Source organism: Mirounga leonina, unplaced genomic scaffold (assembly GCF_011800145.1).
Source record: "Mirounga leonina isolate KUSES-001 unplaced genomic scaffold, KU_Mleo_1.0 Mir_180, whole genome shotgun sequence".
In the NCBI taxonomy this organism is placed as follows: domain Eukaryota; kingdom Metazoa; phylum Chordata; class Mammalia; order Carnivora; family Phocidae; genus Mirounga; species Mirounga leonina.
The window spans coordinates 34755918-34769874 of NW_023270469.1; the positions used below are offsets into that span (position 1 = coordinate 34755918).

At 42.6% G+C, this 13957-nt stretch overlaps 1 protein-coding gene across 1 annotated transcript in view; it reads left to right on the forward strand.

The window, feature by feature from the left end:
- The first annotated feature begins 6855 nt into the window (after positions 1-6855).
- The window catches only part of ABCC12 (ATP binding cassette subfamily C member 12), a 68545-nt gene continuing 61443 nt past the window's right edge, over positions 6856-13957 (forward strand). The window contains exons 1-4 of the mRNA XM_035025271.1: positions 6856-6974; positions 10104-10259; positions 12556-12703; positions 12993-13226. Of these exons, the coding sequence (XP_034881162.1) occupies positions 6856-6974; positions 10104-10259; positions 12556-12703; positions 12993-13226 (657 nt within the window). The remainder of the gene's footprint in view (positions 6975-10103; positions 10260-12555; positions 12704-12992; positions 13227-13957) is intronic.

Below are 13957 nucleotides of genomic sequence, written 5' to 3' on the forward strand. Positions count from 1 at the left end.
CTTCCCCTCCAATTCCTCCCCCCTTCATTTTTCTCTTCCTGCTATCTTCTTCCTCTTCTTCTTCTTTCTTCCTCCTCCTCCTCCTCTTCTTCTTCTTCTTCTTCTTCTTCTTCTTCTTCTTCTTCTTCTTCTTCTTCTTCCTCCTCCTCCTCCTCCTCCTCCTCCTCCTCCTCCTCCTCCTCCTTCTTCTTCTTCTTCTTCTTCTTCTTCTTCTTCTTCTCCTTCTTCCTTCTTCCTTCTTCCTTCTTCCTTCTTCCTTCTTCCTTCTTCCTTCTTCCTTCTTTCTTCTTTCTTCTTCTTCTTCTTCTTCTTCTTCTTCTTTCTTCTTCTTTCTTCTTCTTCTTCTTTTTAACATTGTAGGTTATAGATCTCTTCTCCCGAGTTCATTTCAGGATTTTCTCTTTGTCTTTGAGACTCATAAGTTTTACTATAGATGTTGGGGTGTTGACCTATTTTTATTGATTTTGAGGGGGGTTCTTGTGCCTCTGGATTTTGATGCCTGTTTCCTTCCCCTAATTAGGGAAGTTCTCTGCTATAGTTTGCTCCAATATACCTTCTGCCCCTCTCTCTCTTCTTCTTCTGGGTTCCCAAGTATCCTCATGTTGTTTCATCTTTTGGTATCACTTATCTCTCGAATTCTGCCCTCGTGATCCAGTAGTTGTTTATCTCTCTTTTTCTCAGCTTCTTGATTCTCCATCATTTGGTCTTCTATATGACTAATTCTCTCTTTTTGCCTCATTTATCCTAGCAGTTAGAGCCTCCATTTTTATTGCCCCTCATTAATAGCCTTTTTGATTTCGACTTGGTTAGATTTTATTTTTTATTTTTTATTTTTTTAAAAGATTTTATTTATTTATTTATTTATTTATTTATTTATTTATTTATTTATTTATTTGAGAGTGAGCAGGAGAGAAACAGCATGAGAGGGGAGAGGGTCAGAGGGAGAAGCAGGCTCCCCACTGAGCCGGGAGCCGGATGTGGGACTCAATCCCAGGACCCTGGGATCATGACCTGAGCTGAAGGCAGTTGCTTAACCAACTGAGCCACCCAGGCGCCCTCGACTTGGTTAGATTTTAGTTCTTTTATTTCTCCAGAAAGGGTTTCTCTAATAACTTCCATGCTTTTTTCAAGCCCAGCTAGAAATCAGCATTCTTAACTCTAGTTCTGACATCTTACTGATGTTTGTATTGATTAGGTCCCTGGCAGTCGGTACTGCCTCTTGTCCTTTTTTTGAGGTGTTTTTTTCCATCTTGTCATTTTGACCAGAGGAGAATAAGTGAATAAGAGAACAAAATGCTAACAGGGTAACAACCACCCCAGAAAAATATACACTAAACAAATCAGAAGAGACCTGAAACCAGGGGAAAAGAAAGGGAAAGAAAGAAAAAAGAGAAAAAAAAGAAAAAAAAAGATAAAAACAAACAAACAAAAACCAGAATATGATCAAGTATCATCAGGCTGGTGCTTAGATCAGTGCCACACACTAGATTTTGGGCGTATTTTAGTCTGTTAGAAGAAAGTGCCTCCCAAAATTTTAAAGAAAGAAAGAAAAACTTATATATGTACAAAAATAAGGGTAAATACGATGAAGGGATGGAATATGACTGTAAAGATGAAAATTATAAAAGATTTTATAAAAGGAATTGTTAAGAAGTTGGTAATAAATAGGAGTTTATTTGTTAATAATAATAATAATAATTAGTTAAATAAAAAAATAATAGGAGAGAATGTGATCAGGCAGGAGACTAGAACAAAGCCACACTAGAGATTTAGGATATATTTTGGTCTGTTAGAAGAAACTGTATCCCAAAATTTTAAAGAGGGAACAACTTATATATATATACCAAAATAAGGTTAACTACTATGAAGGGATAGAATTTGACTCTAACAATGAAAAATAAAAAAGATTTTTATGAAAGGGAATGTTAAGATGTTGGTTGAAAAAGGGAAAAAGCAAAATTCAAAAAAAAAAAAGGAAAATAAAAATAAAAAAATTAACTTTGGAAGACTAAAGAATCATGGGAAAAAAGCCATGAATTCTATGTGCAGTATTCCCCTAGTGCTGGAGTTCTGCCATTCTCATTGATTGGTAACTTGATCTTGGCTGGCTGTTCTTCCTGATCTTCTGGGGGAGGGGCCTGTTGCCCTGATTCTCAAATGTCTTTGCTGGAGGCGGAATTGCCCCACCCTTGCCGGGTCCGGGCTAAGTAATCTCGGGTTTGCTCTCAGGAGCTTTTGTTCCCTGCAAGATTTCCATATAGCTTTGGAGGATGAGAGTGAAAATGGTGGCCTCCCAATCTCTGCCCCAGAGGAGCCAAGAATTCAGGGCTCCACCCCTCAGTGAGCCCCCAGAGAAAAGCAGTCAATCACTCCCATCTCCCCAGTCTCTGGTTGCACTCCGTGCTCACCTGGCCTATGACCAAGCGTTTATCTCTGGCACACGACCCCGTGTGGAGTCTCCAAACCCAGCAGATCCCTGCAGTGCACTCCTACACCGCTCCTCCCGGGGGGAGAAGGGGGAGTCTCCCCAGATCTGCCACTTGTTGGGTCCCTGCTGGAAGAACAGTGGCCCGACTGTGCCACGGATCACAGTTTATGGCAACCCTGAGCTGAGAGCCCACTCCTGGGCTCTGTCTCTGCAGCTGGCTTTCCCACTCTGATTCCTGGGAGCTCTGCCACACTCAAGCACCCCTAGTCTTTCTGTGACCCCGAGGGTCCTGAGACCACATTGTCCCAGAGAGGGTTCCACTTCCCGCTTAGCCACTGGAGTGACATCCCTCAGCAGAGCTTACTTCTAAAAGTTCCAATTTTGTGCTCTACTGCTCTACCACTTGCCAGTAGTGGCCAACAGAGGACCCCTCCCCACCATCTATCTTCCCGAATATCGCCTCGGATTCACTTCTCCACATGTCCTACCTTCCAGAAAGTGGTCGCTTTTCTGTTCAGAGAGTTGCTGCTATTCTTTTCTTCAATCTCCTGTTGAGTTCATAGGTGTTCAGAATGGTTTGAACCCTATCTAGCTGAATTCCTGGGACCAGATGAAATTTAGGTCTCCTACTCCTCCACCATCTTTCTCTTCCCCCCAATAACAACTTAATTTTGATCACATACAAAAACCCTACCCTTTTACTCCTGTATTTTATGTTATTGATGTCACAATTTGTCTCTTTTATATTTGTATTTATTAAAAATTATTGTCTTTTAACCTTCATATTAGAATTGTTAACACACTACCATATTACAGTATTAGAGTATTCTGAATTTGACTATATACTTACATTAGTCAGTATGTTACATATTTTCATGTCACTAATTAGTATCCTTTAATTTCAGCATGAAGAATTTCCTTCAGCATTTCTTGTTAAGGCAGGTCTAGTGGTGATAAACTCCCTCAACTTTTGTTTGTCTTGGAAAGTCTTTATCTCACTTTCATTTTTGAATAATACTTTTGCCAGTTAGTGTATTCTTGGTTGGTATGTTTTTGTTTTTGTTTTTGTTTTCCTGGCACTTTGAATACATCATCTCACTCTCCAGGCCTCCATAGTTTCTGCTGAGAAATCACTAATGGGTTTCCCTTGTAAGTTACAAACTTCTTTTCTCTTGCTGCTTTTAAGAATGTCTCTTTGTTTGATTTTTGACAGTTTTATTATAATGTGTGTTGGAAAGAATCTCTTTAAGTTGAGCTTCTTTGGTGACCTATGAGCTTCATGAGCTTGGCTATTCAAATCTCTAACTAGATTTGGGAAGTTTGCAGCCATTATCTCTTTTTTTTTTTCCTCCTAAATTTTTATTTAAATTCTAGTTAGTTAACATATAGTATAATACTGGTTTTGGGATTAGAATTTAGTGGTTCGTCACAGCCATTATTTCTTTTTTTTTTTTTTTTTTGATTTTAAAAGTTTTCCTTTTAAGATTTTTTATTTATTCATTTAAGAGAGAGAGCATGAACAGGGGGGAGGATCAGAGGGAGAGGGAGAAGCAGACTCCCCGCTGAGCAGGGAGCCCAACTCAGGGCTCCATCCCAGGACCCTGAGAGCATGACTTGAGCCAAAGGCATATACTTAATTGACTGAGCCACCCAGGCACCCTGCCATTACCATTCTCCCCCCCTTTTTTTTTCTGAAACTCCAACAATTCACAAACTGTTTCTTTTGATGGTATTCTATAGATCACGTAGGCTTTCATCACTCTTTTTTTACTCTTTCTTTGTTCTCCTCTGCCTGGATTATCTCAAAGTTCTTGTCTTCTAACTCATAGATTCTTTCTGTTGTTGATGTTATTACACTTTTCATTTTATTCATTGTATTCTTCACTTCCAGAATTTCTGTTTGGTATTTTTAACGATTTCTGTCTCTTTGTTAAACTTCTCCTTTTGGTTGTGTATTGTTTTCCTGATTTATCTGAATTGTCTTTCTGTGTTTTCTTGTAACTCATTGAGTTTCCTTAAAAGAGATGTTTTCACTTCTTTATTGGGTTAATTGCAGATCTCCATATCTTTGGGAAGATTATTATTGTCCTTTAGTGGTGTCATGTTTCCTTAATTTTTTATGCTCCTTGAAGTTTTGCATTGCTGTCTTCACATTTGAAATATCAGTTACCTCCTTGAATCTTTACTAACTGCCTCTGGGAGAGAAATGCTTCCCATGATCCTTGCTATGGAGTCTAGGGCTTTCTCAGACCTTCTATGGATATGCCTGCTCCATACTTCTTGCTCTTCCTTGTGGCAGAATTCTTAAGCCTATATGCTTTCTCTCAATTCTGCAAATCACCAGGCTAGGTGCTGACAGCCTCCCTTTTGTTTTTCTAAAAGTGGTGCTAAAGTTCAAGTTTGTGGTCTCTCCCTAGCCCACAGATTTGGTGTGGTTTTCTGTGCATGTTCACTAGCTCTCTGTCAAAGCTTCCTCTTACCACTGCCATTGGCAGCATGCACAGGGAGCTGGCCACAGGATGGATGTGTGTGTAGATGAGGCATGTGGAATTCTAGCAGTGCCTGTGAACCAGTTGGAGGCATGTGTGAATGAGGTATCCTCAGCAGCTCAAGAGCAGGTTTCTTGATGTAGTCTATGATGCAGTTAGTAGGATCCATGTTCCTTTAATGCCCATGAAGAGTCCTATGAGCCTCTCTTGCAGCATCTTCCTGCACCTGCCATGTAGCTCAGAAACTAGTCCTCTGAATGTGGTGAAAGAAAAATAGGCTTCTTTGTCAGTATCCTGTACAGCTGGATGCCAGCTCTGGAAGCCAGTCCTCACTTTCCCCTGTGAGAGAAATCATGGGCTGAGAAGATCTCTTCTGACCCTAAACTATGCTGCCCTGGGGGAGTGGTAGTGTGGATAAAGTCAACTATTAACCTTTCCCTCTCCAATACATCCAAGCTTATATATTTTTTTGCTCCAATGGTGTGCTGGAAATTCTCCACTGGTAACCTTAACCTGGAAAGGTTCTCTTGTCCTTAGTGATTGTCTGAGGCAATATTTTTCAGGGACTCCTAGACCATGGCTAATGGGGGCTGGAGTTAATTCATGGGCCACTTCAGGGCCCACAGTCAGGACCAAGGTCTCTATGTCCATTGTCTAATACCTGGGTGGGCAAGACTCCTCCTGGGTTTCTTGGCAGATGGTGCTGGATCCTACAGCTCCCAGAAGGGCACTTTTGCTGGTGAATAGATGCCAAATTGTTGTTGGGAGTAGGGGAAACACAAACAAAGGTTGTCTTTTTTCAGCCACGATGCCAGTGTCACTTCTACGTATATTCTTGAGTAAGTCCTTTCCCTTCTTTGGGCCTCTGTTTCCTCTTCTGTATAATGAAGAGTTTGTAAAAGATTGAATTTGAGAACATTTCAAACTCTGTCATTGGTTTATTAGTCATTAAAACCTTGATGGGAATTGGTTCATTGGATGTTTCTAGCCATGAAAACTTTCTGAGAAAATTCATGGGAATGGGACCCCCATGTATATATATAATAACGAGGCCTGTGGTGGTAAGTGACAGAAACCAACTCAAGATAACTGGGTAAAAAGGGAGAATTCATCTCTAGCATATAGAGAGGGAGGTGTTTGGAACCATAGGGGAAGAATAGAGCTGGGGTCTCATTCAGGAAAGGACTGAAACCAAGAATAGGCAAACCTTCAAGGATTATTCTCTATTCATTAGGTTTAAGTGATTGGTGAATGGGGTGGTCGGTTTATGGACGGGACAGGCACTCCAGAAAGTGTTCTCTCCACTTAGATTGTTGGTTTTCCTTAGGGGCAGTGGTCCCAGAAGTGGGGGGGGGGGGGGGGAATGTGTGCTTGTCCAGATGTGCCTGGTCTTGAGAGGTAGTCCCACTGGAGGTCTCTAGTCCTTGGGTATGGGACAATGTGGACACACAAGAAGCAGGAAGAAAAAGAGGTGTGTGTGACAAACTTCACTCTGTGTGAAGCAAATTTGTGTGACAACAAACACACCTTCCTGGAGCTCTTTTGTTGGTCTGGGATTCAGGGTTGGCTACAGACTGGCTCCTAACAGACAATCCACAATAGGCTTTCTGCTCCCCATCAACCCAAAATGGTAAAGAAGAGGCACTGAATGTCCTTGCTAATAAGGAAACCTCAGAGTGGAGTTGAGGGATGTGGCAGGGTTTCTGGCCACACCTCACCCCCCATCCCCCCACCTGACCCCTAAATGTAGAAAGCTAATTGGTGAAACTGTCTAAGGGGTTGGAGCAAGGAAGCTGATCTGGGTAGAGTATGGGTAGAGTAGGGACTGCCTGATCCCATTTCAGAGTATCCTCATTTCTCAGTGACCTTCCTTATCTTTCTGCTCCAGAGTGAAAGTGTCCCTAGGCCAAGAGCTCAGGGCTCCAGGCTGCCATCAGGATGGTGGGTGAAGTCCCCTACCTTATCTCAGATCTGGATCGGCGAGGCCATCGGAGATCCTTTATAGAAAGATATGACCCGAGCCTAAAGACCATGATCCCAGTGAGACCCTATGCAAGGTAAGCCAGGAGGAGGATTGGATGGAGGGCCAGGGTAGAACCTCCAGAATTAGTTTCTAGCCCATCAGGAGAGTAGGCACTGGCCCTGCTCCCCATGCGGCTGCTCTATATGCTTGTCTTTTTGTCTTCCTTCCATCCATCCATCCATTCATCCATCCATTTATTAACCACTTCTTTACTCCTATTATCCTTTGGTGAGAGAGAGACAATAGCCAATGTTTAAGGAGAGCTTTCATTGTGCCAGAATCTGTCCAAGTACTTTACAAATATGGTCTCATTTACTCTTTTTTTTAAAATTTAATTTAATTTTATTATGTTATGTTAGTCACCATACAATACATCATTAGTTTTTGATGTAGTGATCCATGATTCATTGTTTTTGTATAACACAACCACCATGGAGGTATTATTATCTTTATCCAATGGAGAAGTGAGGCACAGAGAAGTTAAGTAATTTGCCCAAAGTTCATCAGTTAGTTTTTTCTCTGTAACACACAAACTTCCTAACTGTTAATACTTAGAAGCCTAAAACAATTGCCATTTAGTTAGCATACAATTTTATGGTTGGGTCAGCAACTTGGGCTGGGCTCAGTTGGGTGATTCATCTGGTCTTGAGTAGGCTTACTTATAAATCTGCTGGTCAGCAAGGTAACTGTTGACTGGGGCAAGGGGGATAAGTGGGCCACATGGGCTATCAATCCCCATCAGGGTATCCTGGGCTAGATCACTTAGTATTAGAGTAGACTGCCAAAAGGATGAGTTGAAGCATGTAGAGTTTCTTGAGACTCAGGCTCAGAACTGGCACACAATTTCTTTCACAGCATTCTATTGACCAAATTAAGTCACAAGTCAGCTCAGATTCCAGATGTGGAGAAATAGACTAGATCTACTGATGGAAGCAGCTGCAAACTCACATTCCAAGAGGTTGTTATACAGATGGGGAGAGGGAATTAAGTCAATTTTGAACTGCAGGATAGGAACACATGCAGCTTGACTTTCAAGCTTACATGCTTAACTATAACATGATATGATATGATATGATTAATATTATATTAGTTACAATATTATAAAATGCTGCCTTTTCTACATGGAAAGGGTCCTGTGTCCTGTCTTCTGAACAGCAGAAGGCCAAGTGGCATCTCTATAGTGAGGTGATACAGCATTGCTCTCTTCTAGAATCTCTGGACTGAAGATACACCTTGAGCTCTCTGAGGGGAGAGGCAAAGTTTGAAAGTTGAGGGTATAGGCTACCATAATTAGCCCCAGGCAGGAAAGCACTAACTACTCACTGTTTTGGTTAAGTTTATATTGCTTTGTGGAGAGGAAATGTGGTGTAGTGCTTAAGAGAATGATGGGACCCTGGAGTCAGCAAGCAGTGGGTTTGAATCATTGTTCTACCATTGATCAGCTGTAAGATTTTGGCCAAGTACTTTAGCTTCTCTGTGCCATGATGTTCTTGTCTATGAAATGGTGTCATTATACTACCCTTCGTACATTCCTCTGATTTGTTGTAATAATTCTATGAGGTAAGTATGACTTTATCATAAAAGCCATCTTTTAGAAAATTTTACCATGTGCCAGGTACATAGTACATTGTTAATTTTCTCTTAGCTTGAGTTCTCCAAAAGCAGAATGTGAGTTGAGAACTTGGATGCAGGTAGCTCATTTAGGAAGTGATCCCAGGAAGCAGGAGGGAGGATTTAGGGGAAGTGGGTCAGGGAAGGACAACATGGTGTCATCAGTGTCACTGCTGTAGGAATGGGGAGTGGATTCTACTAGGTCCTCCTGTGAAAGTGTAAATTTTTCCACCCAAAGGATGAGGGGGGTGCATTTATCCAAGGGCTCCTATACTCCATTTGTTAAGATTTGCTCCTGGAGGCATCAGCACCCTGCAATTCTGTGCTGCACTTATGCTCCTGAGAAGGCACCGAAACAGGTGGTGAAAAGAGGCATAGCTCTCATTCGAGTTGGGATGCTGTCAGCTTGAGCCAAGAGTCTGTGACCCAGGGCATCCTGACAGCATCTGCTACAAATATAAAGCTTTTACAGGGTCCAGAATATATTAATGACTTAGTAATCAGTAGATACTACTCCATGTCTCTGACTTTATTCTGTCTTAGATGATTAATTTCTCAAGGGCAAAACCAAGGTCTTTTCCTCCTTCATTTCCTCTTCCTCTTCTTTCTTTTGTTCTCCTCCTTCTCTTCGACTGTTTACTCTTTCTCCTCCTCCTCTTTTTACTTGTTTGTCCTCTTTTTCCTCCTGCTTCTCTCCATTTCTTCTTTCTCCTCCTCCCTTTCCCCTTCTCCATCTTCTTTTTTTTATCTGCTAGCTAATATTTATGTAGCCAGAGCACTTTAAATATTTTAATTCATTCCATCCTCCTGATCTGCAGAACCACGAGTTTGCCGCCAGTATGTGCCTGCTTAGGTAGCTTCCCCAGCGCCGCCGCCCCCCGCCCCCCATGGTGGCATGTCCTGCTCTGCACCTTCCTTATCCTCCCGAGAGCACAACACATGCACCTCACTCCTCTGATAATCAGCTTCTAGGTCTTCATTTCCTCATGACAAATGGGTCAGGTGTCCTCTTTCCCATGGGATGGTCATGAGGCTTGAACACTGGCTCACTAAAAAAAATTCCATGGTTTGTAACATTTATCAGCTCTTATGGCCTACCATGGCCTATTTCAAGTCAGTGTGATGTCACTGAATACTGTTGGGAAGAGATGCACAGTAGCACCCTATTATATGGTATTTCTACCATATAGATGCAATAGATTTACATAATCTAAAGACCATAGATACTAGCAAAATCTAGTAAAATAATTAGGAAGTGGTGAGTTTCAAGTGCTTATTACCTTTGTCCTTAAGATGATTTATTTAAAATTATGTAACTTTTAATACTGGCCATGTTTAGCAACTAACTTGCAAAACTCTTGAAAATTTTACAATCAGCTCTCACAAGCTGATATGAGCTGGTCCCAGCACACACCATTGCTCAAAGGGCTAACAGGTGGGACTCACAGCTTTGAAGTGTGGCTGTGGTTTTTACTACAGTTAAGAACTCAAGTCAGGGATTCAGGGCAATGACCACTATGCCCTGGAAGACAGAGTATCTCATTTACCTTAGGCTGGCACCCAACCCTGTGGATGATGCGGGACTGCTCTCCTTTGCTACATTTTCCTGGCTCACACCAGTGATGGTTAGGGGCTACAAGCGCACACTGACTGTGGATACCCTGCCCCCGCTGTCACCATATGACTCATCGGACACCAATGCCAAAAGGTACCAGGATTCCCTTGGGTCACCTCAGGAGAGGAGCCCACCCTATGCAGGGGCCCATGAGCCCTTTGAGTGCTCCCCTTTCCTGGGTGTGGAAATGGACACCTCCAGGTCCTTGGGGGCCCTCGTTGGTGGCTGTTCTCTGAAATGTGGGTTGAGCTGACTGAAATTGCTGGCCCAGTCTCTGGGGAAGTGAGGACTGGGGAGAGTTGGTGTGGAAAAAGGACTGCTTGTGAGCTATAGCCTGAGGCTCAGGAGCATGCTGGCTGGGCTGTCACTGGTTTGTAGGAGCTCTACATCAGGACGAAGGTGGCCAGCATTTCACTTTACACTGTGCTGGCCAGACCCACCCGGGCTGCTGCTAGTGCAGCTCCAGGCATCATGTTTGTTTTACTTTAAAAATCATCATTGGGCTTTTACATTGCAAAATACATTTAGGTTGAACCAAATGAAACTGCCAATATTTGAAAATTTTGACTTGCAAAAAATGTAAATTTATTGGTTCAACATAATTCATATTCATTCTAAAAATGTTAAAGCAACAGACATTTAGGCCATGGGAGCATCCCCACTGTACTCTTGCTCTGCTCCGCAGAGGTCAGCATTGCTAAATGTGGGTGTTGATATGTCTAGAATTTTTTCTACTCTAATTAAGCATATCCTGTGGTACCATCTTCTGCAGATCAGTAACTCTTCGTCCTCCCACTTACATGTCATATTTTTTTTTCTTTAAACAAAGTGAATCATACTATAGAATGGTTAACCATTTTGCTATTTACAGTAAGCATTTATAAAGACTTTTCCATGTCAGCATAAGGATAAAGACATTAACTTCATTCTTTCTACCAGCTGCTTTGACCTTTGAGGTTGTGATGAATCATAATGTCTTAAACAATGTGGAACTTCTCTAAGCCTTTTCTGCACTTCTTTCTTTTGGGAGTCTTATCTTTGGCCACATGGGGTAAAGTGCAAGGCATAGCCTGGAGTATGTGCTTAAAGGGCTGGGAGTTTTAATCATGGTCTTGCAATTGTTTCTACAACTGTGCTTCCCCTCACCCATGTGCTGCAGATATCTCATTCAATGGTAATTTCCCAAATCTACAATCCAGAGAAAGTTGCCAGTGAGATCAGAGAGAAGGGGCTGGACAAGTGCCTGTGGAGTATTGGATTTTCTTTCTACTTCTCTGGTCCAAACTTCTCTTTCTATTTTTAATGTTTCCTTCCATCTACCCAACATCAACTTGGATCCTCTTCTCTTCCACACTATGCCTATTCCTAGGTGAGCTTATCCATTGCAAAGACTCAACACCAAACACAACCTTTTAATAACATGCCACTTTGGTCCATGCCTCTCTTCCAGACTCTGAATTCATATGCCCTGCATCCAACTGGACAGCTGGACTTGGATGACTCACAAGCATCTTATATCTGAAGCTACTTTCTTGATCCTGGGCCCCAACCTGATGATGCTCTTCTCCTCTTCTTGACAAACTCCATTCACACATTTGGTTGAGCCAGAAAATTGGGGTCCTTTATCCTCCTTCCCTTTTCTTTCACGTCTACTTCATCAGTACGCCCCTGTCCATCCTTCCTGAAATGTACTTCCCTTAAATCCAGTGTCAAACCATTGCCACTTCTCCCCTGGATGTCAACAGTCTCCTGCTGTGGTCCCCCTGCTTTTGCCTTTGTTCCCCCTATAATCCACTATTCTCACAGCAACCTGAATGTTCTTTTAGCTATGTAAAATGATCTTATCACTTCAGCTTAAAAACCTGCAATGGCTTTCTTTGCTTGAGAAAATAAACCTAAACTCCTTCCTGAGAACCATGAGGTCCCACAGGATTTGGTTTTGCCTCTCCTCCCAGTGTCATGTCAGCCCTTCTTCTCCTTCATCACACTCCTGTCACACTGGCCTTCTTTCAGATCTTTGAAATGGACAAACTCCTCCTCACCCTGGGGAAGATTACTCTCATCATTTCTCTGTTGCCTCTGTCTTTTTTATCAGAACTGGTATTGTGCCAGAGATGGGCAGTAGGAGCAGGAAATGAAAGCCTGGAAAGTGCCCAAGTGCCAGGTACCAGCTGGTGCTTGTGCCAAGGCTTTGCCCTCCTGTCCCTCCCATATCCCATCTGCCCTGGAAAAGAAGAAAAGAAAATCAGTGCTGCTTGTGTGGAGCCACCACTGCCAGAGATGAGGGTTGTGCTGAACACCCTTGGGAGGTTTGTCCATCGAAGTAGCTTCAAATAGCAAGTGGAAATGTAAGTCCCTTTTGTTCCTTCTTCCTGTTCTTTCATCACAGATTTCGAATCCTTTGGGATGAAGAGGTAGAAAGTATGGGTCCTGAGAAAGCCTCTCTGGGCCGAGTGGTCTGGAAATTCCAGAGGACACGTGTTTTGATGGATATTGTGGCCAATATCCTGTGCATTATCATGGCAGCCATAGGGCCGGTGAGTGAGGGTGGCCCTTCTCCTGCCTTGTCAAACAGGTCCCCAGACTGGCAAAGAATGTCATTAGTTACTTTCTCTACGAGCTGGTGGGTTTAGTACATTGTCATTATCTTTGAGCTCCTTGGGGGCAAATTTTCATAAAGCTAATCCTTGTCAAGCACAGCAGCTGCCACTGAAATTAATTAAAAAGTTTGCCTCATAAAGTCAGCTTGCCGGCATTATCTGAGGCTTCCTATACCAACCTCAACCCCCGGGGGCCCTCTCCTCTCTCCATTGTGCTGTTTTACAGACGGTTCTCATTCACCAAATCCTCCAACAGACCGAGAGCATTTCTAGGAATGTCTGGGTTGGCATTGGCCTGTGCATAGCACTTTTTGCTACTGAGTTTACCAAAGTGCTCTTTTGGGCTCTTGCCTGGGCTATAAATTACCGCACAGCAATCCGGCTGAAGGTGGCTGTCTCCACCCTGGTTTTCGAAAACCTGGTGTCCTTCAAGACGCTGGCACACATCTCTGTTGGCGAGGTAAGCTGGTCCAGGGTTTAATTTAGGAAATTAAATCCTGAGTTTTCTGAATATGATTGAGATGTGCTTCCTGGTTGGTGCATATGCCTTCCTTTTATTTGTCCACTGTCCTGCCCGTTATGGCCCATCTCCCTGCTAAATGAGGTGATGGAGACTCAAAACATCAGAGGAATTCAGTGAAAGGCAGGCTCCATTCAAACTGAAGAATTTGGAAATGTTTTCCTGTTCCAGCTGAGACAGGGCTTGGGGGTGACCTCATTTAATCCCTTTGATTGTCAAAAGGGACACTGAGGCACTATGGAATATACCACAGGCATTTAAAAAATGAGTGAGGAATTGATCCAATAACTCTGTGTAGAGTTTGGGGTGCTAAAGCCATAATAAAGACTATGCCTACTGGACTTCAGAATTTATATTTTCTTTCTTTTTTCTTTTTTTCTTTTCTTTTCTTTCTTTAGAGAGGGAGAAAGAGAGATGGTGGGGGGAGGGGCAGAAGGAGAGAGAGAATCTCAAGCAGGCTCCACACCCAATGCAGAGCCCAACATGGGGCTCGATCTCACGACCCTGAGATCATTACCTGAGCCAAAAACAAGAGTGGGACGCTTAACTGACTGAGCCACCCAGCAGTCCCTTAACTGACTGAATTTATATTTTCTTAAGCCCTTGAACCTTAGCAATAAAATCCTCACCATTTACACAATAAAATTTCCTTAGTCAAGGGAATTCCAGTG